General features: G+C 40.2%; 1 protein-coding gene across 2 annotated transcripts in view; it reads left to right on the forward strand.

The window, feature by feature from the left end:
* Csmd1 (CUB and Sushi multiple domains 1) overlaps positions 1-24,563 on the forward strand; it is a 1,426,468-nt gene that overhangs the window by 719,849 nt on the left and 682,056 nt on the right. For both annotated transcript variants that reach the window (XM_041673587.1, XM_041673588.1), the window contains exon 4: positions 15,048-15,242. In XM_041673587.1, the coding sequence (XP_041529521.1) occupies positions 15,048-15,242 (195 nt within the window). The remainder of the gene's footprint in view (positions 1-15,047; positions 15,243-24,563) is intronic.

Consider the following 24,563-nt stretch of genomic DNA (forward strand, 5'->3'; position numbering starts at 1 on the left):
AAGGCAGAGGATAGCAGACAGAGCTGCTGTCGATTCTGTCTGAATCCCTTTCTTTCCCATTGCACTTCCTTTTCTGTTCAGGACTCTTATTCTTAGGGAAGATGGCCAAGGGACTGGACCCTTCCTTCCTTCCCTTTTTCCTTCCTTCCTTTTTCCTTCCCCTCCCTCCCTCCCTCCCTCCCTTCCTTCCTCCCTCCCTCCCTCCCTTCCTTTTTTCCTTCCTTCCTTTCTTTCATTTCTTCTCTCTCTCTCTCTTTTTTATTTTTGTGGTTTCCCAAGACAGGGATTCTCTCTGTACCCTGGCTGTCCTGGAACTTGCTCTGTAGACCAGACTAACCTCAAACTCAGAAATCAGCCAGCCTCTGCCTCTAGAGTTCTAGAATTAAAGGTATGCACCAACACTACCTGACTGGAACTTTTATTTTTAGGAAAGGCAGTCAAAAGGGCTGGGTCTCTCTGTGTCTTACAATGCATTCTAGAGAAGACAGTCCTTAAACAATCCAGTTTGTTCTAGACTGGCTGCATTATGCCCAGACCTTGGCATGTGTGTGGTTGAAGGCAGAACCATTCTCTCCCGTCTCAACTAGATGCATGTTAATTTGGGGGTGCCAGTGCTTAGGCCATCTTCTTCACCTCTTCACTGGGTTACTATGTAGCATTGCTCCTTGGAGGAGTCCTTCCTGTTGGAGTTTGTTAAACACTGACAACTTTGCCATTCCCTCTACACCAGACAGGCAGTGATGAAAGTGTTTTATCGTGATGCATTTTTTATGAAAACATCTCCTGACCCTCAAAAGGCTGAACTTTCAACAGATCTCCTGGCACAGCTAATCTCCTTTCCGATCATTTGAAGCTTTGTACATAAGTGACTGTCCTCCTGTGTGCTTAGTCTGTTTAAATTTAATCTGCCTTTAAGAGAACAACATAGGCAAACTCACCATGCCTTGGATTTCTCATGCAGTCAGCTTTTACAAGCAAAGGTCAACGCATGGCTTTAACCTTAAATCATGTACGCTTTTGTTTCCTTGACCCAGAATGGTGAATGTGTGTATAATCATTTTTTAAAAATAGCCAGTAGGGAGAAAGCAACCTTAAGACACCAGCATATACCACACCCACCCACACCCCCACACATGCATGCAAACACACACACACACACACACACACACACACACACACACACATATGTAGGTAGGTATCTTGAGACAGTGACTGATGATAGATGGATGGATAGATAGACAGACAGACAGACAGATAGATAAATATATAGATGATAGATAGATAGATGATAGATAGATAGATAGATAGATAGATGATAGACATGATCTAGTGATCACATTTCTTTGTAGTGTTCTTTACTATTCTGAGTCAGTCGAGGTCAGTAAAATTTCTTACTTTATGAAACTCTGTTAAAGAATTCTATAAAGAACCACACAGAGCCAGAGAGTTAACTCAGCAGTTGAAAGCACTGGCTGCTCTTCCAGAGGACCTAGATGGGATTCTCAGTAGCCACATAGTGGTTTACAGCTACCTCTAATGCCAACTCTAAGGTATCTGGTGCCCTCTTCAGGTCTCTGCGAGTACTGCATATAAGCCCTGAACTCACATACTGGGAGACAAAACAGCCATCCATGCAAATTAAAAATGAATAAACATTAAGAAAAAGAGAATCCTTTTTTTTTTTTGTTTTTGTTTTTCGAGACAGGGTTTCTCTGTGGCTTTGGAGCCTGTCCTGGAACTAGCTCTGTAGACCAGGCTGGTCTCGAACTCTCAGAGATCCGCCTGCCTCTGCCTCCCGAATGCTGGGATTAAAGGCGTGCGCCACCATCGCCCGGCTGAAAAAGAGAATCCTTAATCCCTTACCCATACCATGTTTTAAATGCTGGTCAGTAAATACAGTATAAAGCCCTCTTTTTTGGACACACATACACACACACACCATATAGATTATATAGATAGACGAGTAACCAACAAATTTAGGCTCACTCTTGATCAAATTAATCCAAGCGTCTATGTTTTCCTTACTTCCTGTGACACCAACACATTTGGGGGCCTCGGAGATTATCTTTAATGCCTTACTCAGTGAAGTGCTACTATTCAATGAGTGAGGCCCTGGCCTCAATATTTTCTTTTGTAAAGACAGTAAGCCGCTTGATTCCTTTGTTCTAACTCATATATGAAATCACAATTGACTGTGGAATCCTGCCCTCAGCAGACAAAAGCACCGCCACTTGCGCAGTTAGGACAAGAGGACCTATGTTGTTTTCCCCTTTAGGTCTTTTTATCCGGGCTCCCTTATTGGCATTTAAGCAGGAGAGGGTCCTGGGACAACAGGAAAAAATATCCACAAACAAGAAACATGGAGTCAGGATAAATGCCCTTGAAGCAGCACATGAACCTCTGTAATAGATGACAAACTAATGATGAAATAAAAATGAATTATTGGGTATATTGATTTGTTTTCTAGCAACTTTGAAAAATACCAATACTAAGTTTAAGATTATACACTGTTAATAACTATCCATGAGATCGATGAAAATAAACATATTCCAGTTTATTTATAATGAGTCTCCCTAGTCCTTAGTGTTTGGCAAAAAACCTACCATCAAATGAAGGGCTTTCTTCAACTTCTCTGTGACCATATCACCTTGATGTCTCAAAAGGACACTTTGATTTTAACAACTGTGAACTTGTTGAACTGTCTATCACTCAGAGGACATCAGACCACCAAGCCTCATTACAAAGCCAAAATGCCCATTGTTCGGGATATTCATCTCTTCCTGACCCAGGTACCTCAGGTGCTGCCAGATTGCTGGGGTGACTTCTCACCATCAGAGTAGAGATCTTCTAGATTCTGTATCCATCTCTTGCCTCTCTCCACCCCCTCCTTGGACTGTCAGTCACAAGGCAGGTGTTTTTCATTCTAAAGAAGATAACCAAATATAAAGAAGAATATTTATGAGTCATGTTAATAATGGACTTGTGGGTAAACTTTCTCAGTATTCTCAGGTGTTGGCAAGTCAAGGAAATCTATTAACATATACTGTTCATTTCTTTAGAGGAAACAATTAGTTAACATATATTTGATTTACAAACAGCTAGTCAGCAGAGTACTCCTTTCCAGTTATTGAACACACTAGTGAGTTTAGGTAGTTGTTAGAATAATTAATTTATTATGGACTAAGGTCTGAGATGCTAAAAAAAATTCTAGAGGGATACTATCTAATTGTCAGGATGAAAACTATGTATACAGGAGTTCAGGGCCTAGGGATTCATTTGGAAGGCAGGTTCTGGTCTATATAAATAAGACACTACCACTGTCAAGAGCAACAGGAAATCTCTCTAGCTGTTTGGCATCTCAGGTTGACCTTCATTCTATATTTTGTATTATTTATTATATCCTACCCACTTGCAATTTCTCCTAGGTCATGCATTTTCCCAGTGCTGTACAAACCTTAGAAACTGATGAACAGCGAATTTGGCTTGAAGGAGTCTGTGCTTCTTTGATTTCCTTTCCAGTTGTGTGTGTGTTTGTGGGTGTGTGCCTACTCATGTGGGCATGTACACACGTGAGGGCTTTTAATTGTTCCGGGATTCTTCAGAGTGAATCTTCCTGTTTAAAGGCCCAATGACCAGGGTATAGGCACTACAGACTGGTTAAAATCACTTCTCCTGATCAGAGGAAGGGAACACCTATTAGCACTTGTGGAGATGTATAACTGAGGATGTCTTGTCTCCCGAGGTGAGAATGGGAGGGAACACAGGAACAGCTCCTGTGTTTCTTTTCACGCCAGGACCGTAGTGCAGGTCAGCAATAACCAAGTCAGATGCTGATAGTGTCTTGCATATCATAAATGAAGCGCTGGGATATTAGCAAATAATTTTCATTTCTTCTTTCCTTCTTCCTTAGAAGCTTAGCATCCTTCTCCTGAAAACCCAACAAAAAGATTATACTTCTGCTTTCTTTCTAATGGTAAGAATGTTAAGAGGTTTCCTCTTTGTCTTTGTTCCTGATCCTCCAACTAAATGGCAGATGATAGGATCCAGGGTGTCTCATGTGGAGGATTAGGCACTTCAGACTGATACTACGGCTGTGTAGAAATGCCTGGGTTTTTCTGCAGACAACCAACTTACCATCATCTACCCCAATGTATCCAGGACAGCTACTGTCAAGATAGACCCTTCTAGTGCCCCATAGCCTTCTATGTCTTAGAATCTTTCTTCTTCCTGGATATCTTCTTTGTGGAGCATTCTAAAATCTCAATTCTGTCCTTGCAGTTAGCAATGACAAGAATGGTAAGAAATTTGTCCTCATCATACAGACACTCGTGTTCAAGGTCAACACTTGTAGGAAGAAATCTATGTAGACGGGAATGCTAAAGGCAGAACCTTCAATAGGGGAGATTCAGGCGAGAGTATTGCACATTTTAGGTCATCTGTTTATATCTTTATTTAAAGACAAAAGTTTTATTTTATTTGACACTTGAGTTCAAAAGATTCCTTCACTATCATTGATATATTGCATCACTTAAATCAATGAAACCAATCATATTTCATTCAGGCAGAGTCAGCTATGAATAGCAGCAGTGCTAAGCCCTCTCCCACAGATTCTGTTCAGTCTAAATTCCTACCAATAGCTGGCCAGATTTGGCTTTCTGTGGACTGCACCCAAACTTCCTGGTGGCCACGATGTTCCAGGTTCTCACTGACTACACTACCCAAAGCTGTGGCTTTTGTTGAGCATCTCTTCTCAGAGTTCTCCACCTTATCCTGTCCTGTTACTGTGACTATGCGGTTTCCCTGAATGGTACTGATCATGTCCATTCTTAGAGAATGAAAGCATCTCTCTGCCATGGAGATCGGAACCTCTAGATGTCACTGACTGTTTCTCTCATACCACCCCCACCATAGCACATTTGCCTTCTGGAGGCCTATGGAAACCTGCCTGGGATTCACATGTGGGGAATATGTGGGTGGATGTGCATGGCTCTGCTACAAACTGCCCTGGAGCATCTTGGATTCCATTTTCTTTACCATGTCTCTGTGTAGTAATGGGAAAATTACTTGACTGGCCGAGAGCTGAGAAATTTCTAAACATGAGGTCATGACCATGTCAGGAAATTTTCCTGGGACACATTCTTGTCATGGTTGAAATCCATACCAGATGTGGACATAAATGCCCGATGTGGCTGATTGTAAGTAAACTGCCTCATATTTGATGTATCATAATTCCAGAAAAATAGCTTCAAAGACATCCTCTGGTCAGTGGTTGATTCCACTGTTTCATGAATCCTGATCAAGGATAAAGGATGTCTGGGGCCTATGGTGACTGGAATCACCATTACCAGATGCAGGTAACCTTAAATTAGAGGTTAGCCTATACAGATATTTGACATGATTGGATAAAAACTCCATGAAGTCCATTTAATTAGAACTGTTTCTGTCCACATCACAGAAGCTCAGTGCTGTCTTTGTCTTTATCCTGTAGTTTGGGGCACACTGCTCCCACGTGACCAGGAATTCTCAATCATGCTCAATTATACCTTCTCTTCAACACCTGTGAAGTATCATCACCACCATCAATTATGTGGGTTTTTTTTTATTTTTATTTTTACTCAACCATTATGTACCCGCCTTCCTTGTTGATGTTTTTAAAATCCACTGGTATCCATCAGAAGACAACAATCAAATCATGCTCTTTGTGTGAGTGGACTCGACTCTAACGCCACTGATGCCCCCCCCCCCACTCATTCCAGCTGAGTATCTCTGAGACAATTTAGAGACATTAGCGGCAATAGCGGTTGCTGTTTGGGTCACATTTCTCTGTGCTCTCAAAATTGCACGGTGCTAGTTTCCCGAGATGTAGAATTCCACCGACAGTCCATTCACCTCCAAACTGCGAGAGCTTTGAGTTCTGGAAAAGAGACTTCAGTCTTGTAGTCCCATTTAAGTAAATTATGCCATGGGATTGCATCTGCCCTTCAAGGCCATGACTGAATTGAGACACAAGGAAAAAATGCATAACCTAGGTATTAATTGGATTTTTATCTCCTTTTTCCTCCTTTTCTTCCTTCCTTCTCTCCCTCTTTCCTTCCTTTCTTTCCTCTTTCCTTTCCTTCCTTCCTGCCCTTCCTCCCTCCCTCCATCCTTTTTCTTCCCTCTTCCTTTTCCTCCTTTCTTCCTTTCATCCTTCCCCCTTTCCTCTCTCTTGTTGGCTTCTTTCTTTACTTCCTTGTCATCTCCCCCTTTGATAAAGTTGCTGAACTCAGCGCAGTACACTTCACAATAAAGTGAAGTCCACTTCAGCCCCCACCCCACCATGGGCTTTGTTTCTCATGTATGAGTCCCACTCCATCCGTGGCTCATTTTTCTTTGCCAGGACCCTGTGAATACAGTTGTGGGTCTGAGTACGATGGGTGAGAGCATGGTTTGGAAGTGAACTGTGGAGTGAAGTCGCTCCTGAGATCCAGGACAGTTCCATTCTTGACGAAGGTGGAATGCCATGTCTGCGGAATGAATGTAGGACTGCAGCCGTGGCCAGCCAGGGTCCTGATAAAGGCCTGGGAAGTGGATCCAGGTCTTTTGGAGGAATATAGCTTCATAACCTTCAAGCAATCTCTGCAGTGCAGTCTCTGCATCTCAACTGAGAAAGCCGTGGAGTTTGCCTTTCCTATGACTACCTATGGAGACAGTCGCTTTAATCCTCACTTTCTCCTTGATCTGTGTTGGCTACTCTCTTCAACTTCTTCCTTCGTCTTTTCCTGTGGACTCTCAGCATACCTTTTCTCGTGGCACTGTTATCACCTGTGATTGCTCTCTGTTGTAACTTTAAGACTGTTGTGTCTTTACCCTGCCACCCTCTGCTCTAGTGTGAGTTTCCCTTTGGATTCTTTGACATTCTGGTGTGTGTGTGTGTGTGTGTGTGTGTATCATTATGTATTTTATTCTTTGTCCATTCGCAGCTTTTAGCAGAAACTGTTGTAAATTTATTTGGATGACTGCTAGGTTTTTTGTATCATTCCCCAAATATTCTTAATCTGGTTTTGGATGCAGCTGTGTCACCGCGTATTTGGAACAGTAAAGACCTTACAGCTCCTGTTTCTAAGGCTGGATAGAGGTCAGGGCATAATGATAAAGATTTTCCATATGGTTTAGTTCTTCGCACCTCTGTATTTGTGGGGGCTTTACCATAACTTTAACCTAGATTAATTTCTTTGGCATTTGTGATAGGCACAGCAAAGCTGCCCCTAGCTTCAGTTTCATGACACCCAGCCAGCCAGTGCCTTTGCTCAGAAGAGATGTTCATGTGAGAATCGGCTAGCGTAAACAGTCCATGGTACCATTTTCCCGCCATGTAAACCAGCAGGTGTGCTTTCAGTCCGTTAGGCGGCTTTGTGTCACTCTTGTGCGACGTGCGGGAGATGAACTCTATGCAGAGAAAAGGGTTATTTTGGCTGATAGTTGTAGAACTGTCTGTCTGCAGTTACCAAAGCCTGTGACTTTGAGCCAGCAGGGAGGAAGGATTTCATGGTGGGACTGTGTGTTGTGGGGGAACTTGTTCATCCTCTAGAAGCTGACAGAGAGGAGAGGTCTGCTGCCAATAGCTCCTGAATCAAGGCTTCTCCCCAATAACTCAGTTTTCTTTTCCTGGGGTCCACCCAAAGGTTCCACCACCTCAGACAGTGCCATAGACCAAGCTTTCATGCATGACCTCTTGGAGACACTTCTAGTATAAACTAGAGCAATGCCTCTTTCAAGACAGTTTGTAGTGTGTGTGTGTGTGTGTGTGTGTGTGTGTGTGTGTGAGAGAGAGAGAGAGAGAGAGAGAGAGAGAGAGAGAGAGAGAGAGAGACGTGTATGAGCTCTTTATCTTTAGATTCTTAGGAAAGTTTCCAACCACTGCTGAAAACTATCCTGAAATACAAATTTCTGATCACTTTCTTCCTGGTCTGTCTGCTGCTTTCAGAGCTACCACTGCTCAGTCTCTCCGCTGTGTTCATGCCCCATTAAACAAATTTACCTGGAAAGCTGGTGGCAAAATTATAAAATGTTGTGCTTTAATTTTGACCTCATGTCTACATGAGAAAGTGTGGCAGTTATTTCAAATCTATATAATCTTGTTGTCAGAAGAAACTGTGGATGGCACTGTAGATTCAATAGCTCATAGTCATCAATAAGAAAGGCATTCCAGCGTAGTTCTGGCAAATACTCTCTCATCTACCTGCAACCCATACTTCTGTGCGGCAAAAAACTTTAGAGAACCTCTCTGTGCCAACATTTTCTCAGTAAGCTGCTCATTATAATAATACTAAATACCTATCTATCTATCTATATAATATGCATATATATGCATGAAGATTTATCTCATAAAACAGTATAGAGCACATAGTGTGTTACAAGTATTATCAGTTAGTATACAAAAAATAAATATCCATTGATAATGAAAAATACAAATTTTTAAAAATAATTTCTTAGTCTTTTTAATAACTATATTCCATTTTAAAGGCCATTCTGTTATGACTTCCTTCTATTTTTTTTATTTTCTTACCACCTGAATAATTATTAACAATTAAGAATTGAGAATTATTGGAATATCCAGAGCAGCATGCCAGCCAGTGAACCCTGCTGGCCTCTGACAGAATCACATAAAGTTATGGTGGACTTTTTTTTGTATCAGACCTGGACCATTGTTCTACATCTCTGGACCAGAAACACAAGTGAGTGTCAACTCTGATGCCTGCAATATCCTGTGCTGATTGGCTGGCCATCAGCACTGGCCACAGCTATTCAGCCCACTCAAGGTTTACATTTTTATTCTGACTTGACCAAACTTCACCTTCTATCTCGATGTGCGCATCTCCATGGCTTCCACTTAGCTCTCAGGGGCTCTCAGAACCATCCATGGTGCTGCTACTTAGCTTACAGCCCCCTCCCTTAGCTGGAGAGAGATTCTGGGGTGAAAAAATTGAGAACACACACTTCAGGAACCTCAACACTATTGTTATAATTCCAACCTGTTAGCATCTCCCCTTTCCTTGCCATAAAAGAACAGATTCCAGGTCTCAGGATCTGCAAACCTGGCTTCTGGTACTCCTAAAGACCACATAATCAGATTCCACTTATCTTTTGGAAAGGGTAAAAGAAAGGGGTGAGGAACTTTCCCTTACCAACTGCCCATAGGCACACAACTCTGTGCCCTATCCTATGTGGGCATTTGAAGATTGTTTATTTACTTATTTATTTAATTGGCTTAAGCAAAGAGGAGACTATCAGTGAGGCAAGGTGTAAGCAATATCTGCACAAATCCTGTTGCACCCAGTTTCAGGATAATCATTCCTTAAAGAATTTCAAATGCTACTTGATAGCCTTGTGTCTCCTTCATTAATGAATATTAACGGTGGGTTTTCATTTACCATCATACGTTCACTTTTCTTTTGGGCAGGGATTTAATATGACATCCATTTAATCTCTTAAACATTTGGGTTAAAGGTTTGATGTGCTAGCCAATTAAGTCACTGAGTTGTGACCATATGTCCTTGCCAAATCTGAAGCCTTGCTGAGAGAAATTCTGCAGCATAATTAGAGTGACAACCCGTGTTCCCAGCCTGAGGTGGTAACTACCCCGATGTCTGATGGAACCCTGCCCTGGGAGCTAAAAGTTTGCCTGCAGTTTACACTGCCTTTAAGCCTTAATGTCTAAGGAGATCCTTTCATATGACCTAATGCCTGCTCTGTGCAGAATTCTCACGCTGGAAGACTCGCTTCTTAGGCTCCCTATGGGCCAGGGGTTGCTTTATCCAAGCAAGGATTGAAGAAGATTAAATAAAGAGGTCAGTAAACTCAGTAAGAGTTTGCTAAAGGGTTACTGTGCACTTGTCCCTGCAGGAGATGTGAGAAGGCTTTTCCCCAACGTCAGGGAAAGTGTCCAAAAGAATAGTTTAAGCCAACTGGCGGAAATAATAATTAGGTTGAATATAGCTGATTTTAATTTTGTTTTCTTCAGACCTGAGATTTCTCTGTATTGGCGACTCTTCTCCATTTGAGCCTTGGATATTTGCACAGATTAGTTATCATTAATCTATTTTTCACAATCCACAACTTTTATGAGCTTGGCAATGGCTTAACAATATGAATTTTTTTCATTTTTGTTGTTTGTAGCCAGAAATAAGTTTTCTATTAGATCTTCTTTTTGATTGTTGACATTACTTCTCCTAAAATTTGAGAAACCTAAAAGCATCCTAGCACTGGAGAGATGACTCAGTGTTGAGAGACTTGAGTGATCTTTCCAGAGGGCCTGGGTTCAGTTCCCAGCGCCCATAACCACCTGTTATTCCAGTTCCAGGAGATACAATCTCCTCTTCTGCCTTTCTTGGCTCTGCTAGCACATGGCTCACAGACAAGCAGGCACAGACAATAAGTTAATAAATAAGGAAATGCTTAAAATTAAGTACTCAAAAATGAAATGTTAGCTGAAAATAAGTATTCTCAAACACTAAGTCCCAAATGTATAAATGTGTGCTACTTATAGAAGAGTTAGAATTCAATCATTCTAATTATAATACTGTAAAATTATTTAATTCATGTTAATACTTTGATGCCTAGGTGTGTGTGTGTGTGTGTGTGTGTGTGTGTGTGTGTGTAGTATTGGAATGAATCTATTTCAAGTTATGTATTGTCAATGGATTCGGTATTTCAAATATGATATTCTATCCAATTAATTTTTATTTTTAATTTATGTGCATAAGTGCTTTGTTTGTATGTATGACTATATCACATGCATATCTGATGCTCATGGAGCCTAAAACAGAGTGTCAAATCCCCCAGAAACTCTAGTAACAGATGCTCGTGAGCCTCTATGTGAATGCTAAGATCCCACTCAGGTCCTCTGCAAGAGCAGCAAGTGCTCTTAACCACTGAGCCATCTTTCCAGCATTCCAATATTTGCTTAAAACCTTTTTTTTGTGTGTGTGTTTTCACAAAGCCAGTGAGGTATGTGGTCCTCAGACTGAGGACATGTTCTCTGTGTTATTACAGATTGAGAACTGTACTCTGCGTTATTACAGACTGGGAACATGTACTCCGTGTTCTGCCCGTTGTTGGACTTGTCGTTTATCTGAGCTACTGTATACTAAGCAAGAGCCTGCCGAGGTCCTTTCTTTATTCTAGACACGTCATACAGAGACACCATAAGTCTTTCTCCCCTTGTCAATCAATTTACACCTAGCAGAACTACTCTCGGCTGCTTACAATCACGCTCATAATTGGGTCAGAAGGAACAGATACTTGGAGTCTGAAATATCCACCCCAGTCTTCACACCTTCTCTGCAAAACAAGCCCTGATGAGTCATTCTCACTGAATAAAGAACAACTAAGAATTACAGAGGAGACCCGAGGCCACTTTCATCTCCCACACTCCCTGTCCTTTGAAACGGTGTCCTGCCTCACAAACATGGTGCTTGATGTGCGGTTTTTGAATTCTGCTATAATCAAGTTTCAAGGTGTTAAGGTGAAGGTGACCCCCATCAACAGGAACAAAGAGGGTGGTGTTGAAGGGGCTCCAGAGTGGGAGAAGTAGCGCTTGCCAATCTTCCTACATAACAATCAGACTCCACATGTGTGAATGGTGTTCAGCTTACCCACAGAACTCCCTGGATCCACAGACAGCAATGGTTTCACACACACCACCCTATATCCTCGACTTCAGCCCTCAACCCCACCCACATATATACATATATTATATGTATGTATTTGTGTATTATATATATTATTCATATATATGTATGTAATATGTGTAATATGTTATATACAATGCATATACAAATATATGTATATTATATGTACCTATATGTATATACATGTGTGTAAGTATATATGTATATGAGACCTTTGAACTTGTGAAGTATGTGCACATTCCCAAATCTTCTCTCTCCTTTCTTCAGTGAAGAATTGTGATGCATCAACTTTTTTTTTGCAAAAGAGACAACTAAAGTATCTATATCAAAGTGCACTTGAAAAAGCATTTTTTGTTTTGTTCTGTTTTGTTTTTGAGACAAGGTATCTCTCAGCCCTGGCTATGTTGGAACTTACTTTGTAGACCAGGCTGGCCTCGAACTCGCAGAGATCCCTTTGCCTCTGTTCCCTGATTGCTGGGATTAAAGGAGTGTGACACCACACCTGGTTGAAAAACTATTTCCACAGTATTACCTATGCAAGCGTTGAACAGACTGCATTCAGCTCCAGAGTGCATCTGTTGGTTGTCTGATTAGGCCAGCGATGCCAGTTGTAGTTCTCCTGAGTAGGTCAGAAATATTAATATATTCACATTTATAACACGTGTCTTTGGGGAAACAATTCATCTGGACATAGTCGATGAGTAAATAAATATGTGACTTCTTGTAAGAGGTACTATTAGGAGCTAATTAAACAATAATTATCTTAGCAGTAAACCTCATACTCCAACTTGTGTCTCTGTGCCCAGCTGGTTTCATATGTTCTGACTCCTCCAGGCTCAGGAGCACTGAGTGGGAACAAAAGACAAAATAGCGTTAATTTGATGGCCAGAGTATATGCACCACATTTTCTTTCTTCACTGAAAGAAGCACGCATCAAGCACACATGTGGAGGTCAGAGGATACCTTCCTGAAGTCTGTTCTCTACTTCTGCCTCCATTTGTGCCCCAGGGGTATGACTTGGCTCCTTAAGCTTATGGGACAAGTGCTTTTCCCTGGTAATCCTTCTCACCAGCCAACCCCTCGTTTTTTTTTTACCCACTCATTGGGTAGAGCACACCTGGACTGCTTCTGTATCTTGGAAGCTGTGAATACCATTGCAGTAGGGGGGAGTGGAGGAGATTTCTGACATGTTGACTCCTTATCCTTACGTTATCCTCTGTGTCCAGTGATGCCAATGCTGAATTCCCTGGTGATTCTAGACTTTTAATTTTTTTTCGTGGTTTTTACTACAATGGCTTCATTCATTCACATCCATACCCATAGGATATAAAAGTGTTCATTTTTTCCAGGTGGTGGTGACACACACATTTAATTCCAGCACTTGGGAGACAGGCAGGAGGATCTCTGAATTCGAGGTCAGCCTGGTCTACAGAGTGAGTTCCAAGACATTCAGGGTTACACAAAGAAACTCTTGTCTCAACAAACAAATGAACAAACAAGCAAACAAAAGAGTGTTTATTCCTATGCCTCCTCCCTATAGGGATTATTCTTCTCTTCTCAAAGGAGCCCTTTGACCTCAATAAGGTGATATCACATTATGGTTTTGATTTATAGTTCTGCAATCACTGAGGTTGTATATTTTCTTCCAATACTTCTTGGCTCTAAAAACATAAGAGAAGTCAACTCATAATAGCCTTTCTGTGAAGAATGGCAAAATGGACAACTAACTTACTGATCTATTTTATCTAAACTTCTAAACATTTTATGGAAACTGCTTAGTTAAATGTACACTACAGTATTTGCAAGTAGTGATTTCATTTTCATGAAGGTAATACTAACCACATATAAACTCAAACTTGCTCTCTAAATATTTCTGGATGGCATAAATAATGCGTTATTTACATCATGTAATATTACATAGACATGCCTATAAAATTTCTAAGAACCCTCTTCCTACACACACACACACACACACACACACACACACACACACGAAACAAACACTCAGAAAATAACTTATTCCTTTGGAAATTGGTTTTTATTTGAAAATATTTTATAAAATAGTACGTTTCTTGGACAACTTGGCAATTTCATAGACATCACTGACTTTCTGGTAGGATGCTGAGTTTCGAGCAGAAATACGAACACATTTGTCTTTCATCCTTACAGCTGAGTGATGGATCAATTTCGTCCCAAATTGTGTCCTTTGACTAGGGATCTCATCACACTGAGAGTCCCCTATGGAGGTAGACGAGATGAGGATCTTTGAAGGTGACAAGAAAGTTCCAGAACAAACAGAATCAGAAGCCCAACTTTGAACTGCAGATCATTATAGGACTTAGCTTAGCAATGCAAATGGAGAAAAGGCTGCTGTGAATGCCTGGTAAACAGACCCTAGGGCTCAGCATCATGATTTCTCAAGCTTATGGGTCAAGAGAAATTCTTTTACTTATCCTTTAGCACAAATCTTATTGGTGAAACATGGATTGGGTACCAACTAGTGCTGTGCATCAGGAGTGGTACGACTGCCGAGGTCTGAAAACAAATATGTATTTGATACTGTTTAGTGGTATATAACAGACATGGGACTGATGCTCAGGTCTGAGGATAAACGTGCATTCAATACTAGTTACTGGTGTGCAGCAGGTGTGGTTGGTGCTGATGCTGAGGATCAACATGCATTAGATACTGGTTAGTGATGTGTGTCAGGTGTGGTACTGATGCTGAGGTCTAAGAATAAACATGCATTGGATACTGTTTAGTGGTGTGTATTGGGTGTGGTGCTGATGCTGAGGTCTGAGGACGAACATGTGTCCAATACTATTGAGTGGTATGTATCAGTTATGGTGCTGATGCTGAAGCCTGGGAGTGCACACAGATTGGATATTAATGATATGTATGGGACAGGGTACTGCTGCCAGGGTCTAAAGGTAAACATAGGTTGTATATCAATTAATGCTTCATATAAGGCAGGTTAGTAATGATGAGGTCTGAGGTAATATCCACAAAGGCATGCATCTGTGCCCCAACTGTGACATTATTTCTGCAACTTGTTGGCTCTTCCTATATACTGTGAAATTTTATTATTACCAAATTTATCTAGGTCTTTTCTGTAAGACAGTATGTTAATACAACTATAGTTTCATCTTTTAACCAAAAGCATTTATTTGCACTTTTCAAACACCATTATAAAAATGTGTCAGGGCAGATATTCTAAACCCCAAACACATTCTCTGTTTTGCTCTTAAGCATGCTGAATTATTTTTCTACTGCAGAGATTTTCTGATTTTAATAGTTCAAATGTAATGCTTATTTTATGAAAGAAATGTATCTCTATAGAAAATTTTCTTTAACCTCCTTTTTTCCTTCCCACAGTCTTACCTAGCCACACGTGTGGAAACCCTGGGGAAATATTGAAAGGAGTCCTCCACGGAACAAGGTTCAACATCGGCGACAAGATCAGATACAGCTGTCTCTCTGGCTACATCTTGGAAGGTCATGCCATTCTGACTTGCATTGTCAGCCCTGGGAATGGTGCTTCCTGGGACTTCCCAGCTCCTTTCTGCAGAGGTAGGTTTGCCTCCTGTGCGCCTGAGAAGGGAAGCCTGAACCTAGCTAGCAGGTGACTTTGTAGCTCACATTGGTAACTTTACACCCATTTAAAAGAGGGCAGTATTGGAAAGGGTGGCCCTTCATGAACCCTTCTTTCCAAGGAAGTAAGACACAGAATGGAGGAAACCTTGCTAGAACCCTAGCTGTATCAGCAAATTAGACCTGCTGTTGGACCTCAAATACCCGTTAGGTCTCCTATCCCCTTCACAGGATTTACACATTTCTGTTCATGGAGTCCCCTTTGCCACAACATCCTGATAGGCTATAAATGTATAGTCTCCTTCTTCTTCTATCTTTTTCTTTATTGTTTTTCCCTCTGTAGCCTCACATTCCTAGTGCTCCCACTGCCTCAGCTTCCTGGGGGCTATAATTTCAGGTGTGAACCACTATTCTTTGCTATTTAAAAATTAGATTTCATGTTTCCTTGTTTAACCCTTCTACATTAAAACAAATTAAAGATAATTAGACAATTCCATATCACCCTCTAAAAACTCTTCCAACACTCCAGCACTTGGAATGAGGTAACCATGGTGGAATGGACTATGTCCCTGAGTCCATTCAGGGTGGATGCCTTTTCCCAGTTTCTGGAATGTTCAGCCTCTGTGGTAGGATTATTTTACTACTATTGTTGTTGAGGATGTGTGTATCAAATCTTGGGTTCTGGGTTCTTAAGAGAGATTCACCTTGCTGGTGTAGAAACAAAAGGCCAGGCAAATACTCACTGCATTTTTAATGAGATGTCAGAAAAGCAACTAAATAGTCACTATGGTGTAAATCTCATACCCATCTGCCAGTGGAGCTGTTACCACTCATGTATCAAATAATACAAGAGAAGATTGCTGGATATGGTAACTTCCTGGTGATCTTGGCACTTGGAAGACTGAGACAGGAGTATCAGGAGTTCATAGTCATCATCTGCTACATAGGGAGTTTGACAATCAGATTGGGCTATAAGAGACTACTGTCTCAAAGATAAATAAGAAAATAACAAAACAAAAGTTTAATTAACCCAATTTGACTTTAAATATGTGCTAGTCTGCCAAGCACTATATCAACATATAAAGTGTCTTCTTGCCTGGATCTTCTGTTGTCTGGTGTTGGTGTTTGGTGAGCTCTTTGTGATGCTAACGATTTTGTGATGATAGATCCCCAGCTCTGTAACTAGGAATGGTCAGATACTATGTCAGAGGACTTCATCCTGACTGAATCTCCAACACAAGGGGTGACATCAGATCCATGTCACAGGGTGGAATCAGAAGGGGCCAGGTAGGAAAGGATCTAGGCTCAGGTAAAAGTTCAGAAACACTAACCGGGGTTTATATATATAATATGTTAGCACGTTTAACATATTATTTTCTTATTCCTGGAAAAACTCTGTTTTCTCTCCCATGTCTCTATCAATCTTCCCCAATTGCTCATTTTCTCTGAGTGTTCCTAGAGATAATCATACCCCGCTTAATGCTCTTGATGTAAGTCCTTAGCTCTGTTTTTCTGTTGTCACAATGGAAGTGTCCTCATTGTCCAGAGCCTGGATTCCTTTCCCCCGGCTTTTCCACAATTCTTTTGAATAACTGACCCATTTGAAAGACAGTGATCTACTCCTTTGAAAGACAGTACTGTTGGGATGTCCCCGAGTGCCCTTCTTTTTTCTCCTTCCTTCCAACTGTGGTTGCCTGTCATAGGATAACCTGGAGGTTACTCAGTTGCTCATTGAGTCATTTTCTGCACCCTGTAGACCTCACGCTTCATTATTTCCCTCAAACTGTTTTTTTTCCTGCCTTCCATTTCACCCCCACTGTATCACCTTTTCTCAATGAATATAAAAACAAAGTTGAAGTGCCTATTTTGTTTATTTTGTTTTGTAAATTAATGACTAAAGACTACTCCTGCAACAGTCTGTAACCTCCAGGACAATCTCAGCCTTGAGAATCAAGAGTTAGAATATCCTTGTTTTCTTTCTGCATGAAAACTTGTTTAACCCATTGTAATTTTTCTCCTCTCCTTATACATTTTTTCTCATATTCTCTTTATGCATCTTTTTTTTTCAATATAAGATAAAAGATAAAAGGGCCTTTTCTTAAGATAAAGGTCTTTACAGTTTTGCAGCTATATATTTTATACAGTCAAAGTCAGTATAATAACCTTTCAATAAATCTTTCTTGTTCTTTAATCAAGTTTTATTAGGTCCTAACTATGCCAAGGAAAACACATTCTTCACTGTCAGAGGTTAATGCAGTTATATTCATAATTTTCCTTTTCTAATTCATGACCTGGTAAAAATTCAAAGTTTCAAAGTTTATAAAATAAAATAATTTGAGAGACATGCCACTTCTTATTGACTGAGATAACTCAATAATAAAGAAAAAGTCAATGGTCTAATGCTCATAAATGTGTGGCTGTAGCATGCCCAGAAGCTCACACACACACAAAAAAAATAGTCTCAGCAGTGTGGGTGAGCTGACTTTTAAAAATGAAATGAGTATCTTTTCTGATTCCCAAAAGTTCTGGTTATTTAGTTCCAGCAATTGTTGGAGACTCCTTCCTGGCAGTCTCACTACCAGTAACACCACAGTATTGGGTCACATGACCTCTGCCCAGCATGATAAAATCTTATTTTCCCTTTCCAGCACAAGGGTGGAACTGACAGAGTAGCACCTAAGTATGTGTGCCATATACAGTTATGGGATGCTCATCACAGTAACATCTGTAGTCATAACTTTGTGGGGTCGGCACATGATAAAGTGGGGATCACAGCAGCTTGGAAGGAGCAGCTCTTCAGAACATGAGCCTAGGGTTCTGCCCTAGGAGCCATTTTCCAACTTCATCACATTTCTCAAGTTTTAACCCATCTCCTCTCTTCCATAGTCTGACTTTGATGACTGTCCCTCAAAAAATAAAACCAAATGCACCTTTTAAGATGCTATTGGAAGCTGGGTGGTGGTGGAGCACATCTTTAATCCCAGCACTTGGGAAGCAGAGTTAGGCAGATAGATCTTTATGAGTTCAAGGCCAGCCTGGTCTATGAAATGAGTTTCAGGACAGGCTCCAGAGCTACAGAAAAACCCTGTCTCAAAAACAAAACAAAAAAAGATGCTATTGAAAAAAACACTTATATACATCTATAAATAATTGATAGATAGATGATAGATAGGTAAGTAGGTAGATATATAGTAGATAGATGATAGATGTATAGATAGATGATAGATAATAGGTAGATAGATGAATAGATAATAGATCAATGATAGATAGATGATTGTTAGAAAGATAGATGATAGATAGATGATAGATAGATAGATAGATAATACATAGACTGATGAACTTTCTCTTAATCATCTCCAAAATTAGGCAGAGATATTTGCCGTGTCATGTCCCTGGCGAGCATGGCTGATGTGGCTTATCAAAAGGACTGACAACAGCTGGTATTAGGCTGTGTTAGAGGCACAGAGATCACAAATCTTTGGCAGTGGACTCAGAGGAACTACAATGACTCACATCAACATTGCTCAGGATGCAGGCAGCTGCCTCGGTGTGTGGAGTGGCCTGTCCACTGACCATTCACTGCCTTCACACGGAGGAGAGCCCCAACACTGGACCGAGTTCTTTTGCCAAAGAAACAGATGAAATTCATTTGAATAACAGATTCTATTATTCTAAAACATCCAAGACTTTATCACTGGGTGGCACAGTCAGTATTAATGACTAATGGGATATTTTGTGTTCTTCATTTTAATTTCAAAACCTAGTATATATTTTACAATGAACACATATCTCTATACAAGATAAGATAACTACATTTCAAATTCTCAGGGATACCTACGCCAGTGACTACTACTTTGAGAAGCTCAGAGTCAGTATCTTGATTAACTTAAGGGCTTTTGTTTCTCTTTCTTTCTTTCTTTTTTTTTTTGACACATGATCTTACTCCATAGCATAGGCTGGTCTTTAATTAGTAGTGATCCATCCCTATCTCAGTCTCCTGGGATTACAAGTGTGAGCCACCGTGTTGAACCTTCTGCATGTGTCCTTTTTGTATGTAAAGTTCTGATGCTTTGAATTAATGGTACACAGTTGGTTCCATATAGAGATGTAACTTAATAATAAAAACTGATAAGAAGCCAGTTGGTTGTGGTGCACACCTTTAGTCCCAGCACTCCAGAGGTAGAGGCAGGCAAATCTCTGTGAGTTCAAGACCAGCCTGGTCTACAGAGCTAATTCCAGGACAGCTAAAGCTGTTACACAGAGAAACCCTGTCTCAGAAAGAAAGAAAGAAAGAAAGAAAGAAAGAAAGAAAGAAAGAAAGAAAGAGAGAGAGAAAGGAAGGAAGGAAGGAGGAAGGAAGGAAGGAAGGAAGGAAAAAAGGAAAAGAAAAGAGAAACTGATAGGAAGATAAAGAAGAGGTCGCATGATGGGGGTTCTTCCTTATCTGCAGAGAGACTACTGAAGCCTATTTGAGGGGAAGAGGCCCAGAGAGCAGTGTCTACTTTGAAACTAGTTTTGCCAAAAGCTAGACATAAGACAATGTGAAATTCTTAGACATTTTCCTGGGAATACTTCCATATTCCCAATCTTATTCCTGGGAATACCCCCGTATTTAATTCTTTAGGACTCAGTATTATTACCAGTATTACTGAGGACTCCTCCCATGTTTCCACACACTGACATCTGCTGGGATTATTTTTATCCTTTCACTCTGACAGTCATGTTAACTACGATTAGATGGAATCTTAGTATATTTTCTAGAAGATGTTGTGTTGGATTTATCTGTTTCGGTTTTCTGACTTCGTCTTTTAGTTAACTTTAGGCTCAATGTCAGGGGGCACAATGCTCCATCACTGGGAGGGAAGGACTTGGTCCATGATGGCACAGCCATGCAGCGTTCCTTTCCCACATTTTGACCAGTTGGATCCCAGATATGCATATGCCTGATAACAAAAGTTGTTGAGTATGACTTGTTATATCTTCTGGCCATTTGTTTTCCATTTGAAAAAGCATGTTTCTTCGTTGCCTTCTTTGCTCTTTCTGGTTTCTTGATTGTTGCATCCTCTCAGTATGCTATATGCTTCACTTATAGATTTAACCGGTCTCTGAGTCTATAGATTTTAGCTTCACTGTGAATTGTTGCTGTGTCTTTTCTTTGTTGTTCTTTCTTGTTTGTTTTTGGGTGTTTTAATTTTACACAATCCAAAATGAGGTTCTTGTTAGTATTTTCTGGACCATGACAGTCCTATCCAGAAAGCCACTATTTATCCCTGGACCTTAACATGTTATCCCTATGATTTCCTCTAGTAACTTCAAAATCATACTAAGACATTCAAGCCACTATGAATTTATTTTTTAACACAACAAACAAAACCTAGTTTCTATTTTCTACTTGTGAGTGTGTAGTTTTCCCAATGCCACTTGCTAAAAAGACTATCCCTCCTTTCTAAGAAATTTGATGACTTTGTAGAAAATTATGGCTGTGTCTCTGTGGGCTCACTTCTGGGTCCTCTATTCCATTCCATCATCTCTGAGTCATTCTGATCACTATCACCCTGAAGAATAATCTAAACCTGGCCTTGCAGTACTTCCAGAATTGTTCTTTTATTTAGAATTACTCTGACTATTATGTGATGTGGCTATTAAGATGCTTTCAAATATTCCCACGAGGAAAGTCATTGCAGGTTTGTTTATGATCCCATTTAATATATAAAACACTTTCAATAATACATTAAATTTAAAATATTGGTATTACCCCATCCATGAAATGGGAAGGTTTTTTATATCTTCTAGTGTCTTCTAATTTTTTATTTGATGCATTATGCTTTCATACTACTAGCTAAGTTCATGCCTATGATTTATTTATTTCTCTATTCACTGACTTATTTGCTTATCTGTGGTCCATCTTTAATGGTGCTGTTTTCCTGACATTATGTTCAAGTACTTGTTATTGCCATATCCGTGGGCTGCTTTTGTAATATGCTACTTTGCCAGGGTAGTTACGGTGTTTAAGAATTTTCAGGGTAGACTTTAGGACATTTTAATAATAGGAAGATATATAATCTGAAAAAAAGACTAATTTCACTTTTTTGTTTGCTGTTTGTATTTCTTTTTTTTTTCTATTCCTTCTTGATCAAACTAATACTTTAAGTACTATAATGAGCACAAATATTGCATGAAGTTGGGCTCATTCTCTCATTGGTTTAGGAGACAATGTGTTCCAACTTTCTCTTTCACTGTGATGCAGATATAAATGTGTGTGTGTGTGTGATATAGAAGTATAAACTCTCTGTTCCTAGTTCATGGATTTTATCATGCAGGATGTTGAAGTTTGTCAAAGACTTTTCACCTATTGAAAAGGTCATACACTTTCTGTCCATGACTCTTTTAATGCATTGTTTTATATTTGTTTATTTCTTAGAATAAATTGATTCGTCCTCATATTTCTGACATGACACCAATTTTGATTGATTGATTAGTTGATTTATTAAGACAGAATCTCTCTAAATGACTTTGGCTGGTTTTGAACTCATTGTAATACCCACTTCTGTTTCCAAATTTCTGGTTTGAGCCATCACAATTGACTTGAAAACTTTTTTTTTGATAATTATGAGTTACTCAAAAAGGAAAATAAAACAAAGTCTTTATGGAGATTACAAATGTAAGCATTGTATATAAGTCAGAATATTCCAGAGTAATTAAACCAATAGGATAGATTCAGACATAGAGATTGAAAGAGACATATAGGCATTTCTTAGAGGTGACCCCTTTGGGGGAGAGGGCTTATTCTATTTCTGAGCCAGAGAACACTCTCAGTCAGCAAGGACAGTCAAGGCTCATGTTCATGCTGTAGAATTTGTAATGATGAATCCAATGTCTGATGTGTCAGCATTGTGTCTAAAACTCAAAAAACGATGAGGCTAAGGCCAGTTCTGACTTCCTAGTTTTTCTAGTTTTCTTCTACACTCACATTCTCTGGCATAATTAAAAGAAGGAAATTTCATTAGGTGGTTGTTTGTCTGCTTGTTTAGAAGCACGATCTGTAAGCCACCAAACTAGATCATTGGTAGGAATGCTCTGCTTATTCAGTGAAGGTCTAGCATCATTTCTGTTTGTCTAAACATGTGTATTTAAGATAAATATGTACATAAATGTGCCAAAAATGATGTCACTGCCAGAAAGTTTTAGGGAGTACAGAATAGGGCAGATGTTTTGGTATTTTGCAGAGGTGACTTACTCTATCCATTTAAGGACAGTATAAACTCTTAAAAGCTTTTCTTTCCCAGAGAGAAAAATATCATTAAATAAAGGCCAGAAATATTATCAAGGTAACTTAATCAAACATGCTAGATAATGCATGCCTGTAGGTGGGTATTTTTCTCTTTGGGGGCCTGCCAAATAAATACACAGAGACTTATTCTTACTTACAAATGCCCAGCCTTAACTTGGCTTATTTCTAGCCAGCTTTTCTAACTTAAATCAACCTGTTCTATTTAACTATTTTTTGCCTATGGGCTTTTAAATCTTTATTTCCATCTTACTCCACAGCTAGCTGAGAGGCTGAGTGGCTGGCCCCTGTCACCCTACTCTTCTCCTTTTCTCACTTCTTCCTCTTCTCCTAGATTTATCCTCCTAGTTATTCTCTCTGCCTGCCAGACACACCTATTTCTCATTTGTTAAGCTGTTACTTTGTGTGTCTAAAAATTGTCCTTTGGCAATTTTATTTTCTGTGCTTTTGGATAGTGGACAATATATGCCAGTATCATTCTTACTGAAAGTAGAAAAATGTATGGAAAGAAGAACGGGAACTATCTCTCAATATTAAATCGTGCTCACCCCTGTCTCTGTGGGCGAAATGTTGGATCTGTTGCAGGATAGGTCTAAGCATATTATTCATTCTATTTCATGGAATATTGTTTAGTGGGGCTAAGGAAAGGGTTCAATAAAGCGTGAGAAGACGAATCTCCTTCCATACTCCACACAATAAGGCAGGTAGTATAGCATTGTAATCCCCAGGACTTGGGGAATGGTGGCCGAAAGATCTCCGGGAGGGAACACCCTACCAGTGGGATAAGTTGTCTCAAAATCAGGGTGGATAGCTGCCGAAGAATGATGCTTTAACCCAATCTCTGAACTCCAGGTGCATGTGCAAATTCAGAGGAACACCACAGAGAGAATACAATCTTACAACATGCTTAGATGATAATAAAAAAGTTCATTGTCATTATTTTCAGCTTTATGCATTTCTTTTTTGTATTTTTCATTTTTTTCTAGATACAGACCATGCTAAGTCTCAAGCCGTGGAGCCCCATGTGTCTGATCACAGAAAAAAATCATGCTCAAACAGATTACATTCACCATGACAGCAGTAATGGGGGATATTTAATAGCATGAACTTTACCCTTAAAATTCAATATCACCCAGTGTTAGTTAATGTGACTTGAATGGGCAATTTCCTTGGAGACCCTCAGGTCCCAAATCAGTTAAACTGGATACATGCTTTCTCTGTCCTCCAGGAAGGACTAGGCCCATGCTCCTATTTCACACTTGCCTGCTTGCGGACTTATAGTCACTGACAAGTGAGAAGAGAGATCACAGGTGACAGTGGACTCCAGTCTCAGAACGTGTTGAGTACCCATCCCCCTTTGTGGGGTTCGTACATCACAAACATCCCAGGTTCCATGGACAAATCCTGCTCTGGACATTGCAGTCAGTGATCTCTCTCCACACAATTTAATTACACAATTTAATTAATGAGTATTCACAGGATTCTTATCTGTCCAGCTCCTCCCCAACCGTTTTTTTTTTATTCTGGTAACGGAAAGATTTTTCAACGTTTATTAAAGATAATTACTTCACTCCCCATTCCCTTTTCTCATTCCAAGCTCTCTCTTGTGTCTTTCCTCACAAATGCATGACCTCTCTTTTTTTTTATTTATTTATTAAGGATTTCTGCCTCGTCCCCACAACCGCTTCCCATTTCCCTCCCCCTCCCCCGATCAAGTCCCCCCCCCCTCATCTGCTCGAAGAGCAATCAGGGTTCCCTGACCTGTGGGAAGCCCAAGGACTTCCCACCTCTATCCAGGCGTTTTAAGGACATGGTAGTAGCAGGGATTTCTTTCAGACCTGATTCTGAAGTATCTTCCAGTGTTGGTCCGGAGGACAACATTGTGGAGGAAATACAGTGAGTGATCCAAATGCACTGAAGGCAGAAAGAGCATCAGTGCCAGGGTCAGAGCACAGTGGGACCCAGGGGTCAATAACTCATCCCAGTTCAGACACTTGAGTGAATGGAGACAG

Source organism: Microtus oregoni, unplaced genomic scaffold (assembly GCF_018167655.1).
Source record: "Microtus oregoni isolate MIOR12 unplaced genomic scaffold, Mior012 000024F_ref0000369, whole genome shotgun sequence".
In the NCBI taxonomy this organism is placed as follows: Eukaryota; Metazoa; Chordata; class Mammalia; order Rodentia; family Cricetidae; genus Microtus; species Microtus oregoni.